Source organism: Malaclemys terrapin, chromosome 8 (genome assembly GCF_027887155.1).
Source record: "Malaclemys terrapin pileata isolate rMalTer1 chromosome 8, rMalTer1.hap1, whole genome shotgun sequence".
NCBI classification, from domain to species: domain Eukaryota; kingdom Metazoa; phylum Chordata; order Testudines; family Emydidae; genus Malaclemys; species Malaclemys terrapin.
The window spans coordinates 77,666,648-77,683,375 of NC_071512.1; the positions used below are offsets into that span (position 1 = coordinate 77,666,648).

Below are 16,728 nucleotides of genomic sequence, written 5' to 3' on the forward strand. Positions count from 1 at the left end.
TGGCAGTTAGGTGTTTGACTTTCAACGGGAAGTTAGGTGTCTTAAATGCCATTTGTGCCTTTGAAAAATCTCTCCTGTCATCATTTTTCAATCATTTTGACTTTTAAAAAGACTCCAAGGAATTAATAAGTGTGGCATGTATAATCTTGATATTATACTAACTAACTCCATTATCGTTGGCACAAAGTTGCTGCATGTTTTGGTACGTTTATCTACATGTACTGACATGGCCAGAGACAGGATACCAAACTAGATAGAACACTAGCCTGCTCCAGTAGGGCAGTTCCTCTCCATGGAATATTCCCAGAAAGGATGGTGTAGTGTTTAGGGTGCCCACCTGGGGTTTGGGAGACTTGGAGTTTGATTCGTTGCACTACTGCAGACTTCCTGTGTGACCTTGAAAATCAATAGCACTTTTTTTGGAAATGGGATATATCTTAAGGCACGCGGGTGCTTTTGAAAATTTTACCATTAGTGTCTTTTTGCCTCAGTCCCCATCTGTATAATGGGAATCCAAGGACTTCCCTATTCTATAGGGCTGTTAGGAGGATATATACCTTGAAGATTGTGAAGCACTCGGATACTACAGTGATAGGAGCTGTATAAGTACTATAGATAGATAGCATGTGCTGCTCTTAGAAGGGTCAGATTTGAGATCAGAGCATTGAAAGAATTGAGAGCTGTTTATTCTCAGTTTAAATAAATAACCTTTTCCTTTAAAGGAAAGGAAAAGTCAGCGGACATTGGTTTCTGTGAAACTTCTAACGTAGATGTTGAAGTCTCGTGTGTGTGTGGTTTACTGCCTTATGAATTCCTGTCTATTTGGATATAAAAATAAATATAGGTCTGTCTTCTTCACCTCATCAAATTGGCTTTAAATTGGCCTGGAATTTCATTACTTATTGTCTTTAATTTACGAAAAGTTTATGATGACTCATTTTCAGCAACACAATAACAGCAGTAATGTGGTTAGGTTGGTTTGTGAAGTTTCAATAGCAATCTATTAAAAATACAATGGTTTTGAATCTAAATAGGCTTTTTAAAAAAAAACAAAAAAAAACATGGTTTATTTTTTTCTTTGGCCCCAATATGGAATTCTAATGTAAAGCCAGCTGAATGCTTCCTGCCCTTGTTTGATAAAAAAATGCACTTCCATTCATTGTTTCCATGCAACTTCCTATCCTTTCTACAGTAAAGAAGGTTAAAATCCAAGACAATTATGAGCTATCTCTGGGGAAAGGAACATTTCACAACAAAAAGCATTTTTAAAGTTAGCCACAGCTTGAAATAATGAAATGAAATAATGAATAATGAAATAATGCAGTAGCTCTAGATTTGTTCATTTCTTCTTTCAGCGATGGATTTAAACGCATCTTGATTGAATACTAACAAAAATGTCAAGAGAGAATATTACATTTTGTTTCCCCCATTCTTGGTAGTCCATCGATCTGACGATGACAAATCTGTGCAGATCATCTATTGTTGGTTTCATGATGTGCTTTCTGATGACTGTACAAGCCAATTCTAGAGGTGCACATTTTGCTGCAGATGGTGCATGGGAAGTTCGCGGTCAATGGATTGCGTGCTGCTGATGCTCTGTGACGTCGTTTGTGTGCCTCTTGTAGATGCCGGCAGTGGTCTTCCTCAAAGGCGATGCAGGTATTTCTGACTGTTGCATGCCACTGTGTTCTGTTGCTGGTGGCATCCTCAAGGTCCCTAGGTTTGATACTGCTGTACTGCAGATTGGCTTTGATGGTGTCCGTGTAACGTTTCCGTGGACGACCTATATGCCGGATGCCCTGGGAGAGCTCACCATACAGAAGCTGACGGGGGATTCTGTTGGCATCCATGCGGCTAACATGACGGGTCCAACGTAGCTGTGACTTCATGATCATCATTTCAATGCTTGTCATCTGGGCTCTCTCGAGGACCTCGAGATTGGGCTTTGTCTTGCCAGCGGATCTTCATGATGTTGCGGAGGCAGCGCATGTGAAATGCTTCGAGCTGCTTGATGTGACGCCTATATAATGTCCATGTTTCACACCCGTACAAAAGAGGTGAAAGAACAACAGCTCTGTACACAAGCAGTTTTGTTGACATCTGGATGTTGTGGTGATTTAAAACTTTGACACGCAGACAGCCAAGTGCCTGGTTTGCTTTGGATATTCGTGCGTTGATCTCATTATCCAGTGAACCATCACTGGATATGACACTACCCAGGTATTTAAAGTTCTCCACTACTTTCAGCTGAGTGCCATCAATGGAGTTACTCGGGACAGAAGCATTTGATCCAGGTGCAGATTGATGGAGAACTTCTGTCTTTCCGAGGCTGATAGTCTGAAAAGTTGCAAGGCCTCAGCAAACTTGTTGACAATGTGCTGAAGATCATTTTCAGTGTGAGCCATGAGGGCACAGTCGTCAGCAAAGAGTGCCTCAAGAAGGAGTTTCTGCACTGTCTTAATCTTTGCATTCAGGCGAAGGAGGTCAAAAAGTGAACCATCGTGCTGGTATTTCAAGTATATACCTCGGTCCATATCTTTCATTGCATGGTTAAAGACACATGCAAAGAACAGGTTAAATAGGACAGGAGCGAGAACACATCCTTGTTTCACGCCGTTGGTGATGTTAAAGGGGGCTGATGTGGCTCCATCAGACAATACTTCGCCTGTCATGCTGTCATGAAAAAGGCGTATAATCTGGGCAAATTTTCTTGGGCAGCCAGGTCGTGTTAGAATGGTCCAAAGAGCTTCCCTGTTGACTGTATCAAACATCTTTGTCAGATCTATGAAGACAGCATACAGGTGCATGTTCTGTTCAATGCACTTCTCTTGTATTTGTCTGACAGCAAACACCATGTCAACTGTGCTCCGGCCAGGTTGAAAACCACATTGACTTTCAGGTAGATTTGCCTTGGAAATACTGGCTAGTAGGTGGTTCAAGATGATGCGGGCGATGATCTTCCCTCCAACGAAGAGGAGAGATATGCCTCTAGTTTCCACATTCTGCTTTGCTGCCTTTTGTTCTCTTGAAAAGAGAGACGATAGTAGCATCACAGAGGTCCTGTGGTATGTTTTCATCCTCCCAGATGTTGATGATCACGCTGGTCATCCTCCCAGATGTTGATGATCATGTATATCTCTGCTGGTATCCCATCTTTTCCAGGAGCTTTCCCTGAACTCATCTGGCTAACAGCTTTCTTAATCTCATCTATAGTGGGCGGAAAGTCAAGATCTGTCAGAGCAGGTTGTTGTGGAATTTCATTGAGGACAATATTATTCACAGTTGATGGTCTGTTGAGAAGGTTGCTAAAGTGTTCTCACCATCTTTCGTTGATGCCTTCTTTATCTTTAATCAGCATTGTGTTGTCTAATAAGAGCAATGGGGTGGTCCTTGGTTTAGAAGGTCCATAGACAGTCTTAATAGCACTGAAGAACATCTTTAAGTTGTGGGTCTCAGCATAGTGCTCAATTTCTTTGGCTTTGCTTTCCCACCAGTTACCTTGTATCTGATGGAGGTCTTTCTGTGTTTTGATCTGAAGGTACTTGAAATGGTCCCGCTTAGAGACTGAGGAGGGGTCATTCTGCCATTCGATAAAGGCTTTTCTCTTTACTTCCAGTGCTGAGCATATTTCTTCTTGGTTCTCATCAAACCAATCCTGATGTGTTCTTTTCTTTGGTCCAAGAGATGTTATTGCTGTGTCAGTCACTATCTGCTTGAACTGATCCTACTTTTCGGTTACAGTACCAATCAGTTGTCCATGAGATGTCAGTTTGTCATCAAGGCTCTTCTGGAATTTGTTGAAACATTGAGCATCCTTCAGTTTGGCTATATTGAAAGCAGGTCGCACATGCTTAGGGCGTTTGTGCCGAGAAGGAGCGATGTAGAGTTGAAGAGACGTCCTGAATAATCTGTGATCTGTCCAGCACTCTGCGCCTCGCGTTATTCTAGTAATCGGTACATCTCAGATGTCTCGCCTTCTAACAATGGCATAATCTATCAGATGCCACTGTTTGGACCTAGGGTGCATCCACGTCGTTTTGTATTTGTCCGCTTGTCAGAACAGTGTGTTAGTAATGGTCAGGTCATCTTCAGAACAAAGACTCAAACGGAGTAGTCCATTGCTGTTCATTTTGCCTACACCATGTGGCCCGATTACTCCTTTCCAGTTCTCGCTGTCAGCCCCGACTCGGGCATTGAAATCTCCAAGTAGGAGTAGTTTGTCTGTTACAGTGTGGCCTTGATCAGTCTGTCGAGATCGTCATAGAATTGTTCCTTTGAGTTGTCAGAGCATGTTAAAGTGGGTGCATATGCACTGATGATGGTGACATGATGTTTGGCATTTAGGGGGAAGCGTAGCTTCAGCAATCTTTCATTGATACCCACTGGAAGATCTGGGAGTTGATGCATCAATAAGGTTTTTATTGCCATACCAACTCCATGTATTCTATCCTCTGTCTCAGTCTTACCCTTCCAGAAGAAGGTGTAACCACCTCCTGGTTCACTCAAGAAACCTTCCCCAGGCAATCTTGTTTCACTTAATGCCGCTATATCGATGTTATAACGGACTAGTTCTCGAGCAATGAGGGCCGTTCTTCTCTCAGGTCTTGCAACAGCTTCTCAATCCATGAGGGTACGAACATTCCATACACCAATGATAAGTTTTCTCAAATTTTTCTTTTGGTTTCGGCCACAGATTGGGTTAAACTGCCAGCCGCGGCTTGCTGGCCAGTTGTTGTAGGTTAGGCAATTTTTAGGCCACCTTTTCTAGGCCCCTCCCTTACTAGGGTGAGCAGTGCTGTCCTGAAGAGGGCTGCTCAGACTCCTGGGATGCTGCCGGGCAACTCTGCTGCCCCAAGTACAGAGCTGGACGACCACCTATCCACAGACCACCTGCGTGCAAGATTGGGACTAAGACTCCCAGTGGTAACCTCCACCTGTCGGTTTGTCCCTCCCCCATCGCCGCAGGACTTGAGTGGTATGATGATAATGTTTGATGATTTGCACAGAACCTGTGCGTGAAAGCTTGTTAAGTGGTAGAGCCGTTGCACGGGAGCAATCCCACTCTCTCGATCTTAGAAGCCAGATACTAATGGTACGAAAAATCGTCACGACTGGTAATTTCTTTGGTTGCAGTGGATGGCCTTGATGTCTTTCGTGCCTCATCAAGCCCTTCGCTTTCCACAAAGTGTTGCAAAACCGCCTTCTTGGCCGTTGGATCTTAGTGATCTCTTTCGCCCACTCCGCTGGAGCTGACGTCACGTGGGGTAGGCATATCCCTAATTCACTGAGGGTTTGGAGCCCATCAGTTACACTCACCTGGTTTGGCCGGCCTGTCGAAGCCGTTGCCCAGGGTGTGGCTGCTGCGCATGCTGCAGCTACTTGGAGCCACCAGGTGAGAGCTGAGTGACAGGTGGGGACCAAAGTGGACGGACTACCCCCGGAGGTCCCCCCATCAGAGGTACTACCCCTCCCTGGCCACCCCATACACCCCAATTCCCCCATTAATCCCTGTTCAGATAACAGCCGTATCCTATTTTTACATAGACTTCCATGTGACAGAATTCCATAGTGTTTTACAGTCTTTATACATGCTGGAAGTCAGCCATCACTGAAATACATCCACATCTAGTGTGGACCATGGTTAATAGGACACAGCAACATTAAATAACAGTTTTTGTCAGAAAGAGAATATTAGATGCACTTAGTACTGTAGGGGGGAGCTTGGGTATGCCCAGTAGAATAAGCTACAATAAAATTTGGTCATTGGAAACTTAGCTTTTGTGTTGTGGATCAGTGTAGTATGAATATTTTTAGTGATGAAGTCTGTAACACAAACTATTGTGTCTTTAGTTCACTGGTATTCAAAACAAAAGCTCTGTATGTTAGGATTATTTAAATGAAAAACAATCCATTTGGACTATACTGATTATTCGGAGAAAAGATGAATTCCTGAGTGTTTCCTGAAAGCTCACTTGGGAGGAAGAGAGGGAGAGTATTATTTGGAGATGGAAAAGTACTAGGGGAAAAGTTCCCTGTAAACAGCATGTTTCTGCAAAATCCAGAAAAGCAGAAATGTGAAACTTGACAGTTTTTGGTCATAAAATAAGTACAGAAAAAGATTGCATAAAATTTAGTACGGCACTTTAATAAAACACACAGTACATCTGTTTGGAAGGACTTTTTTCCAGATACAGATGTTTGTTTTCTAGGGTAATGCTGTATTTGTAATACTGTCATGAAGTTGTGCTCGGCAGATGTTGAGCTGAACAGGTTTCTCATTCATTCCCTGTTTTTTGTTTAATCAAATTACTATATACCTAAACAACTGTAGTCTCTTGCTAAACTTGGTTTACAGTATATTGTTTACATTGGCTAACTTTCCTCTGCTTCAGCAGATATTGAACTGGACTTTAATGTATAATCAAGAACTAATTTGATTTGGTCATCTTATTCATTCATAAAATTACTGCTTTATTTGTAATTTACTCCTTCATTAGTAACTGTACCTTGCAACAAAATCTGAGTTTTAGCTGATAGTTATCTTTTTCAAATTAAGCACACACAGAAGCACACACACACAGGCAGAAATTTTAAAGAAGTGGAAGGAAAAATTTCTAGTTCCAAAGGCAATTTGCATTTCCTGCCTAAGGGAAAATGCCAGAAGTATGGAGGTAGTACAGAAGGTTAGATCACTTCTGCTGAAGCAGAGGCAGTGGGCCATATGGTTTTATCAGTAGCCAGGAAAGGAGGGAATAAATATTTCAAAAGAGGCATCAAAAATCCCTCTGCACAAGGAGAAAATCAGATAAGTGGGATTGTGCTGTACATAGTTACAATCCAACAGGAGAACAGCACACAACTTCTGCAGGAGGCTAGGATGGTTCTGAAATGGGCAGGTGTGAGACGTAAGATACTTATGCTGTACATGGTAAAAATCCTCTAAAAACACTACAGGAAAATAAAGGAGGAAAATAGTATCTTGGTTAAACTTACATTTGACTTGCAATGCAACGTTAAAGCAACAGAGTGGATTGGGTGTTGCATGCAAATACTCTGGGATAGAATTGATCATAGTATAGAATAGGAATTAGTAAGGGTGATAATACTGGCATGAGGAGTGCATTCATTGGTACTCTGGTTGCATGCAGGATTGCTGAACAACCTGAAAACAAATCAGAGATTGGCATGTATCTTAATATGCTATTGCATAAATACACCAATGGGAAGGTAATGTAAAGGCCAAATTTACTTTCTTGCAGAGATTAGGTGGTGTTGCATAGTGGGTTTTGAGTTGACAAAACTAGTCTGAGTCTGTGAACTTTTCCCCTTTAATTTACACTTCTCCCTTGTCTCAGGGGTGATTCAATTCAAAAGAACCATGATCGAAAACACACCTTTCTAGCTGAAGGTAATCTTATGCTAAATGTTGGTAATAAAAGAAACCCCAGAAAGTTAAGGTCCCCTAAGAGCAGTATATGTAGACTTGCATATGATATCTATGTCATTTATTATTTCAATAGAACGTTTTTTCTCCTCCTTTTTCACGCTCTTTCTTTCTGTATTTGGTTTTCTTTGCACATAATTTTCTCATTGCATTGTTTTACCCCCTCATTCTTTTCCTCCCAATCTATTCTATGCAAAGTATAAAACCAGTAACATTTGAGAAACAGTCAAACTTCTGAATCTACTTCCTTCAGACGGTTTCAGTATTTACACTAAACAAATACAGCTGTCCCTAATAGTTGCTTATCTCTACCCACCTGCCCTTTGTGGGGTTTTACACTACAGGTCATATACTGCCCAATGTTGGCTGCAGTTCCTTTACATCGCCTGTGGTACATGCGTCTCAGAGTTTACCTCCTTGCTTTACATCAGCAGTTATTAGTGTCCTACTCATCTTCCCTCTCTGAAAGACATGCTACATGTGCTTCCAGAAATGTTGCTCAACCTCAGTCCTGCTTCATGTGTGTTTTGACTTCAATTAAAATAGGATCTGGCCCAAATTCACTGACACTAATTTAATGTGTGAGGTGAATTGAATGTCTAATACTCAAATCAGAGAACAAACGAAAGTGAAAAGCTTTAGTTTTGTAGAGCAGTGGCTCTCAACCTTTCCAGACTACTGTACGCCTTTCAGGAGTCCTGCATAGACCCAAGTTTCACCTCATTTAAGCTTACAAAATCAGATCTAAATATGCAAAGGTGTCACAGCATGCTATTACTGAAAAATTGCTTTACTTTCTCATTTTTACTATAGAATTATAAAATAAATCAACTGGAATATAAATATTGTACTTACGTTTCAGTGTATAGTGTATATAGAGCAGTATAAACAAGTCGTATGAAATTTTAGTTTGTACAGACTTTGCTAGTGCTATTTATGTAGCCTGTTGTAAAACTAGGCAGATCTCTAGATAAGTTGACGTACCCCCGTGACACCCCCCCTCAGGGTGCCACTTGGAACTGGGGTACCACTGAGACTGCCTGACCCATCAGCCTGGGTTCCCTTTACATTGTACTGCTGTGCAGCCTGCCAAGCCCTCCCTCAGGCTTAAGACTGCACTTTACCAACACACATACACACCCAGCTGCAGAAACACATAGATGCTGAAATCAGCTCTCCATGGGAAGGCTCAGCTAAGGAATTGCCCGGTACTCAAGTGCACAACTCACTGTAGAGGGGTAAACCCAAAATTATACTGTCTTGCACTGCACAGAGATCTGAACAGCATAAGCTCATGAAATTCGCCCCTTTCCTCAATGTGGAGGGAGATATGCAACAGCTTTTGCCCCTCAGTAATGTTTTCCACGCACTGGTCTTAAACAAAACAAGTTTATTAACTTAAAAAGATAGATTTGCAGCGTCCCTAGGAAGGCTTCTCAGGAAGGCTTCCCAGTGGGAGATTAGTATCTTCTAAGACATATTGTTCTCCCTAATGGCCATTCCCAACAAGCCATCTAGACTGATTGTATTCTGACTAGTGGGCATTCCTAACTTCAGATACCAAAATGATACATGCATACAAATAAGATAATCATATTCAGTAAATCATTACCTTTCCAATGCCTTATCTTGCACAAAATACATCATAATTATGCCATACTCATATCATCATAATATTACTATGAAGAATATGGGGCATAATGTCACAACCCCCAGAAGACCTCTGTGTCCCCTGCCCCCATCTCCGCTCCCCTGGTTGAGAACCACTGTTGTAGAGCAACTCCTGGGACAAAATCCTGCTTAATTTGCATCCATAAGTAGTCTTGTAGAAATCAAGTTTTCTCCTTCACCTGTTGAAGCTTACTCTGGGCCTATTCCTACTCCTTCACTGGGCCTACATGTGAGATTTGTGTTCAGGATTTAGTCCATGATAGTGGCAGTGGAAAAGTATTGTGATATTTGAGATAGCATCCTCACAATAATCCCCTAACACTTTCAGGGCGGGTTTTTCAAAAGTATTCATTGTTGGTTTAACTGTGCACCTAGTGACATCTATGACAGTATTGCCATTGATGTCAATTGGAGTGCAGTTAGGCCAGAAAGTCTCTCTGGTTTGTTAGTTTATTTTTTGCTCGACATGCACATCAGAATGGCAAAAAGGAGAAAACATCACAATTTAGAACAAAAGAAACAACTGTTATTTGATACCATAAAATCATTCCCTTTTCCCTCTCTTCCCTCCAAAAATGTTGGGTTGTGTGAAATATTTTTAATTTATTGCAAAAAGAAATGTAATTTGTTTTCAATAAATTGTCAGTTTAATATAATAACATAGCACAAACATCCATTTAGCTGTAGAAGCTATGTAAACAATTAAGATTGTATTTGAAAGTAATCCTTGTTCTACTTCTTGACCTGAACCAAATGGTACTGGAACCTCAAAGGTTCTGGTTTAAATCTAAAAACTCTGGTGTTCAGGTGGGTTCTAAGTTAAGGATGAGAGACTGTATGGCCATGTGTTACAGTGACTGTAGATTTTCCCTCTCATTTGCTTGCTCCTTTTCAAAAAGATGGCTGATGGTGCAATTCTTTGTCATGGAAGAATATGTAACAGTAAATGGATATCTCCTACTCACTTGTAAATACAATTTTAACACGCCTTCCTGTCTCTTGAAATGAGAAGGCTATAACTGTAGGTATTGCTTATTATCACTAACATAGATAAAGATTTCTTTCTTAATATAATTAGCAATATGCAGTAACAGAGATATCTAGAATTACCATTTCATGTGGCCTGTAATCTAATATGCTTGAGTGCATACACTAACTTGACACTGTTATTTGACTTTCTCTAATCCAGAGACTACCTAGCTGTCTTCCTCTTGCTAACAGAAGACTTGCATCTGAAGAAGTGAGGTTCTTACCCACGAAAGCTTATGCTCCCAATACTTCTGTTAGTCTTAAAGGTGCCACAGGACCCTCTGTTGCTTTTTACAGATCCAGACTAACACGGCTACCCCTCTGATACCTTCCTCTTGCTGTTACTCCTGTTCCTTCACTCAAACAGATACTCTAAAAACAATAACTTGTGGTGTAATTCTTACTGTGACAGTTTCTTGGGTTTTTACTATCCAGGCACTTGAGAGCACAGTCCATGCCAACAGATTACCATATGAGGCAATGGAAACTGTGCCATTACCTTCAGCAGAAAACCCATAAATCGTCAAAGAAATCTCATTTATCCTGATAGTAAGTCATATTTGTATTACAGTACTGGGTTCCTTCTAAGAAGTGCCATATGGGAATAGTTCTCTTAAATTCAGTATAATTTTTTTATTTGAGTGAAGGTTCTTTTTTTCTCTCTTTTTTTTCTTTCTTATTGTTACTAATTCTTTAATGCTTTTCTTTCCTTGTTGAGGTTGAGTGATCTTAGATATTGGGTTCCCAAGAGAAATTCTGGGTTCTAGGGGATATTGGATGGTTTTTTTATCCCCTTACCTCACCTAGATGTCCCTGTTTTCCCTTTGCTCCCACACTTTACTACTTGCTTTTTCTCACTTGGTTATCAGTTTAGTGACATTTCTTTAAAATGTGTTGCATGTAATTCTGATGTGGCATAAGCAAAGCAATCCAAAGGCTGTAGTTTCTCACTAAATTACCACACACACCAAAGCCACTCCTTTGTACAAGTTTGTCACCTGGGCATATTTGGTTCCTGTTTGGACATTTAGCCCCCTTTGGGATAGGTTTACCAGCAAAAGTATATGGAGTCTAGATATTAAAAGTGGTGACGTCTAGCTAGATTCCCAAAGGCCTACAGAGCTGGTCTATAGTAATTTACATTACTTCAAAATTAACAGCTCAGAGATCCCTGGTGTTTCTGGACTTTGCTGTTTCCAGATGTGTTTAAACTTTTGCCTTTATGCAAAATGCCCAGATATGGAACATTCCCTCATATGAAAATCAATTAGACTAAATCTGTTCTTTCTTCTAAGAAGTGTTGGATTCTGTTGCAGTTTGCAGGCTCCTGCAGGGCCTTTTGGGATTCCTATGGAAGAATGTTAACATGCTTTGGAGCCTGCCATTCAGATTCACACAGTTTGCGGGAGTGGGTCACACTTTTCAGCTAACAGAGCTGCAGAAGTCCCTATGGAAATATAACAGAAACTATATTAGCCTATATTATTATTTGAATCAAATCCATCATAGTTATGAGTTGGTTTGGGGTTATAATATTGCCCCGACCCCATCTCTACCATTTTTATTACAACAGAACACACGTTACTCATTAGGACCTTGGGTGATATGGGAAACAGAGTGCTTAAATTATGTTGAATAAGTTCCAGATGTTAGTATCAAACAGAATTGGATCTATATCAAGGGTCTTTTTAAAAAATTGCTATTTTTTGAAAGCGGAAAAAACATTTAATACAATTCTTTAACAGTTGTTACCCTGAAATATATTGTGCTACATAGGAGTATATATCCGTTATAATGAGATTACTTTACCTGGTTTTCATCTTCAGAGGGCTTTACAAACCTTAACTAAATAATCTTTAGTTGCAATACAAGCTGGGATTTTTTTAAATAAGAAAACTGTTAAGAAATGGAACATGTAGTACAATAGCAAGATGGGTGAGTACAAACTCAACTTAAAATACATAGTCTCAGTAGGGGTAAGTCTGTATTCTGTTAAACAGTGATAATGTCAAGTGTGGGTGGCGTCTTAGCATAGTTGATGACAGTGAAGTAGAAAAGGGAAGGCCAGGATGTGGGCATGTAGTGAGAAGGCTGGCAGAAGTGGATCTAGAGCTTGTGCATGGCTAAACAACAGGAAAGTAAAGCTGAGGCAGGATGAGGCAGTGGTTTTATATAGGGCTTGTAGTGAGCAGGCTGTGCTGGGGAAGATAAATAAGATGATTAGTAGTATCACAGAGAGAGTTTTTTATTTTTGTATTGAATCTGTTTGGTTTTCCAGCATTATAAATTCTACATGTTGGATACGGTGATGAACGCAGTATAAGAACCTATATAGATAGGATTGCAGGGATAACAGGACTTTTTTTTATGAGAAGAGGATTGGCACCATGTATATTCAATACTAGAAAGAATTGCTTCAGGTTGTATTCAGACCTGGTGAAAATATATGGAACTACACGAAAACCTTAATGATTTCCATGGGACATTGGTTGTAGACATGCAGACTCACGCCAGTCATTGCACAGTTCTCTGTTCATGTGATTTCCAGTGTTTCAAGATCAGAAGGAATTGCTGTTCCTGAGAATCCAAAAGCACTAGAAAGCTTGGTGTAGCACCCAAAACAAATGCACGTTGTTGTTACAGAAGTAAAGACCAGGATGTATGATGGAGGGAAGATATTTTTACAAATTAATTAGGAGGCTCAGAAATATCCTGTTGGAAAGCAGATAGTTGATCTTCCTCCAGAATGTTACTAAGAAAAGTGCACATTTTTGTCAACATTGCTTCGTCAATGCCACTTCTTCCCGCCCCACCCCACCTCCATGGACCTTTTGGTGTGCACCCTTCACTTAGCCTGTCCTGCCCTTGATGGCAATGCTGGCTCAGATGAGCACCTGATGGTGCTTTAGATAGAGGTTGCTGACTTGGCCTGTATTTTTCTTGAGCCTCTTCTTATGAATGAATTGTTCTACTGTTGCATTGCTTCTGCAGTTGGAAGAGAGGCTGGGTGACAGACCCCAAATCCATTCAGTAAATTGGCCAGCAAAAAGGAGCTCAAGTGAATGACCATTCCTTAGTCCTTCTTTCATTCCCTTACCCAAGTATCTGGCATGGCATTTGGGAATATTTATTGTGCAGCTCATATAATAACTCACTTAGCTGCAAGATTGATACACTGCTGGTTGGGCTGATTGGGATGGGTACTGTCTCATTGCACTGTTTGTACAGCACCTTGTACAATCTGGTCCTGGTCCATGAATGGGGCTCCAAGGCACTATCATTATACCTGTACAGTAATAATAATATACTAATTTGTATTATTGTTACTGATAATAACAACTTTTTTAAAGCAATAAAAGAAACAACATTCTTATTAGGCTTTCTATACTTTAAGAAAGTATCACTGCTTGAGGACTGTATTTTTATTTTATGTGGCTGTATCATTTAATCTTGCTTAAAAAAATATTCAAGGTCTCCCACCCTTTCAGTGTTCATTCAGTGCTGTTGCCAAGCTTCTCATGTTGAGAGTGTGCTGTTTGCTCATCCTTTGCACTCCATGTCTGGGCAGGTGTAAATCATGCCTCAAGCAATGTCTTTAAAAAGTATGCCTGTCCTCTGGGAACTGGCAGGACTTGTAGTATGCACCAGTGGGTTTTAGAATAAAAACAGCCCCTTTCACAGGACAGGACCTGTATGATCTAAGGCATTGCAAAAATCTCATTGTTCTCAACACCTTTGCTTTCTTTAGAAAAAGTCTGTTTTAAAAGAAACTATTCAACTCTCAAATGATCAGTTGTGGACTGTAATTTTTATTTAAGAAGCAAAGTATGGGTCAATGCTAAAACAAGAATTAAAAAAATATATATACTTGCTGATTATACAGTTTGGGTCTAATGATCTTTAGCGATATGTAACTGCTTATGAACCATATACAAAAATCTGCAAAACGTTTCTGTTGGAAATTTTTTTATTTTTATTTCAAAGTTTCTTCAGTGGAAACCATTTTTTTTCCCTCTAGCAAATGTATAGCAGGCTGAGATATCACAATTCTTCAAGCCTGTGCCCAGTCTTTTCTATCTATAATCTTTGAGTTGACCTGGCATGCATCTGGGCCTAATTCAGTGACTTTCAGAATCAAAAACATACTGTATCTGTTGTTATAATGGTGTGTTTGAACCATTTTGGAAAAGTAGGGCTGCTTTTCATAAATATTTGTCTTGCTTTAGTTTCCTGCAGATATAGTTTATATGTAAACTACTCCATACACACTCACTGTCGTGCTATCCTGCTATATCATATCACACTGTCTCAAATACAACATAAGAGCATGGCAGTGATTATTTGAAAGGACATTGATTATGTTTTGGACTAGATAGCAGTTATCAGTTTAGATCATCATTGTCAGATTCAAAATAGACTTGGCAAACAAAATTTCAGTTTGCCATGTGATAAATGTCTGCAGTAATGTGGCAAGGCACCTGAACTATGTTTGCATTATATAGCCGCTCTGCTTCAAAAGGAATATATATGATTGCGTAGTTATGTTTTCTGTTTTTGTCATAAAGATGTTTCACATAGACAAATAATCTGCATCTCAGGCAAACCAATCCCTCCCCCCATTTTTTATTTTTCATTCTTTTCTTTCTCAGTCCTTATTTCCTTCCTTATTTTCTTGGTCTACGGTGAACTTCCTACAATTTTGAGAAAGAGAGGAATACATGATTCAAATGAGGATTGTCAGAGAAATTAATTAAAGATCTAGCACCAAAAAGGAATGACAAAATAAGTAAATAAGCAAAGTAATTGAAACAAATTATTTATAACTAAAAAAGTTTTTCTGTTATATATTGCAGATAACTAATTGAAGCCTCTGTCTGTGTTCCAACTGGTTTTGTAGTCAAAAAGACAATTCTCGTTTAAAAGATGTCATTTACTCTGGCTCGTGCCTCTGAATGGTGTGTATCTGTGATTTCCTCTACAGGTCCTGTGCCTAGGAGTGAATGTGTGTTATCGGCTGTCAACAGTTCCCACCCAGTTCATGCCTTGCTGGAGAGCTTTACCGTCTTATCTGGTTGTGCAAGCAGAGGCACAATGGGCCTGCCGCAGGAGGTGCACATCCTCAACCTCAGAAATCCAGAGGAAGGTCTTGGCCATCATGAAAAAGAGGTAAAGGGGAGATTGTGCACTTTCCAAACAAGAAAGTACAAAAAGTACAAAAATAGCTGTAAAAGGCTTTCTTTTAACATTAACGTGCTGAAGAAAGATTTCTAAACATAAACAGAAGCACTACAGGGAAATGTAGGGTATTTGCACTGTTGCTGCCCGTCCATGCTTTGCTTGGTATAGGAACAAATCCCTGTGGTGTTCCAAGCTGTCAGTCCATCCACAGTTTTCACAAGCAAGAAGTTCACTAACAAAAAATAGAATGAGGAATAAGAAACAGATTTTCATCTAGAGGAGGCCTGTATTGAATTGCCCATCTTCAGCACTAGATCATTTACCAAAATGTGTTGTAAATTATCACAAATGCTTTCAGATCCTTGCCATGGTCTCTGTAAACAATACTTAAATTCAGATTCTTTTACCCTTGTAATACAGATTTATTCTTAACTGCTACGGAATGTAGTTCAGATAGCAAGTATTGCTGACTATAGTAGTTCTTAAGCACAGTGCAATTACTTATTTATGTAGGCTTCACTCGGATGAATTGGAGAGCACTTTTGTTCTAGCTGCTATGAAAGCAGCAGCAGCAGAAAACTCTTGATGTTAACTTGTGCAATACTGTTGTTTACTCTGAAAACACATCAAAACAGACTGCTGAAGTGGAAAGAAAACATTTCATGTCAGGACAGCTCAGCTCCCTAACTCTTATATTTACAACAGTACACCCCAAAAAAACCCAACAACAACGACGAAAAACAAAGCAAAAGAAACCCCAAACCACTACTGCTGCCTGTGAAAGCACCATGTGTGTATATATACAATTAGCTGAATTGGAAGCATTAGAAAAAGAAACAGATCCAGTGGGAGAAAGCTGATTGCTTAGAGGCCTAAGATCTTAAGTCTGTGCTTAAAAGAATGTTAAATAAAGTGTACTGACTTCTAATATATAGGGTCGTAGACTGTCACCTCTGAAGGGAGTAGAAATCTTGCCATTGACTTCAATGGGAGTGTGACTGCTGAGCCCAGGCTGTGGTGTCAGTGGAATGTATATTGTATGTTCCAACTGAAATTTCAACTGTTGTTTACACAGTCTGAAAATTCCAGATTATGATGGAAAGGTGATTCATTATCTTTTCAGTAGACATCGTCACTGGCTTCCCTCAGCCAGACATGTGAGATCTGCTTCAGACTAACCATCCTGCAACAAGTACAGATATAATACCAGTCCTGCTAGGGATGGGCAAGAAAAGTAGAGCTGCTTTGGTGTAGCATTTTTAGAATTCATAAAGTATTTACAAACTACTCTGAGTGCAGTATAAATGTCTAAAAAGATACAGGTGCTGTACGTTTTACTATATGGGCATGTAGCCCATATTGTAATTTAAAAGCTTGTTTTTTGGTTATCCTGATTCTGCAGTTGT

General features: G+C 40.0%; 1 protein-coding gene across 4 annotated transcripts in view; it reads left to right on the plus strand.

Annotated features, from left to right (window-relative positions):
* The window catches only part of TGFBR3 (transforming growth factor beta receptor 3), a 174,333-nt gene that overhangs the window by 68,050 nt on the left and 89,555 nt on the right, over positions 1-16,728 (plus strand). For all 4 annotated transcript variants that reach the window (XM_054036520.1, XM_054036519.1, XM_054036517.1 and 1 more), the window contains exon 3: positions 15,126-15,310. In XM_054036520.1, coding sequence (XP_053892495.1) covers positions 15,126-15,310 — 185 coding nt within the window. The remainder of the gene's footprint in view (positions 1-15,125; positions 15,311-16,728) is intronic.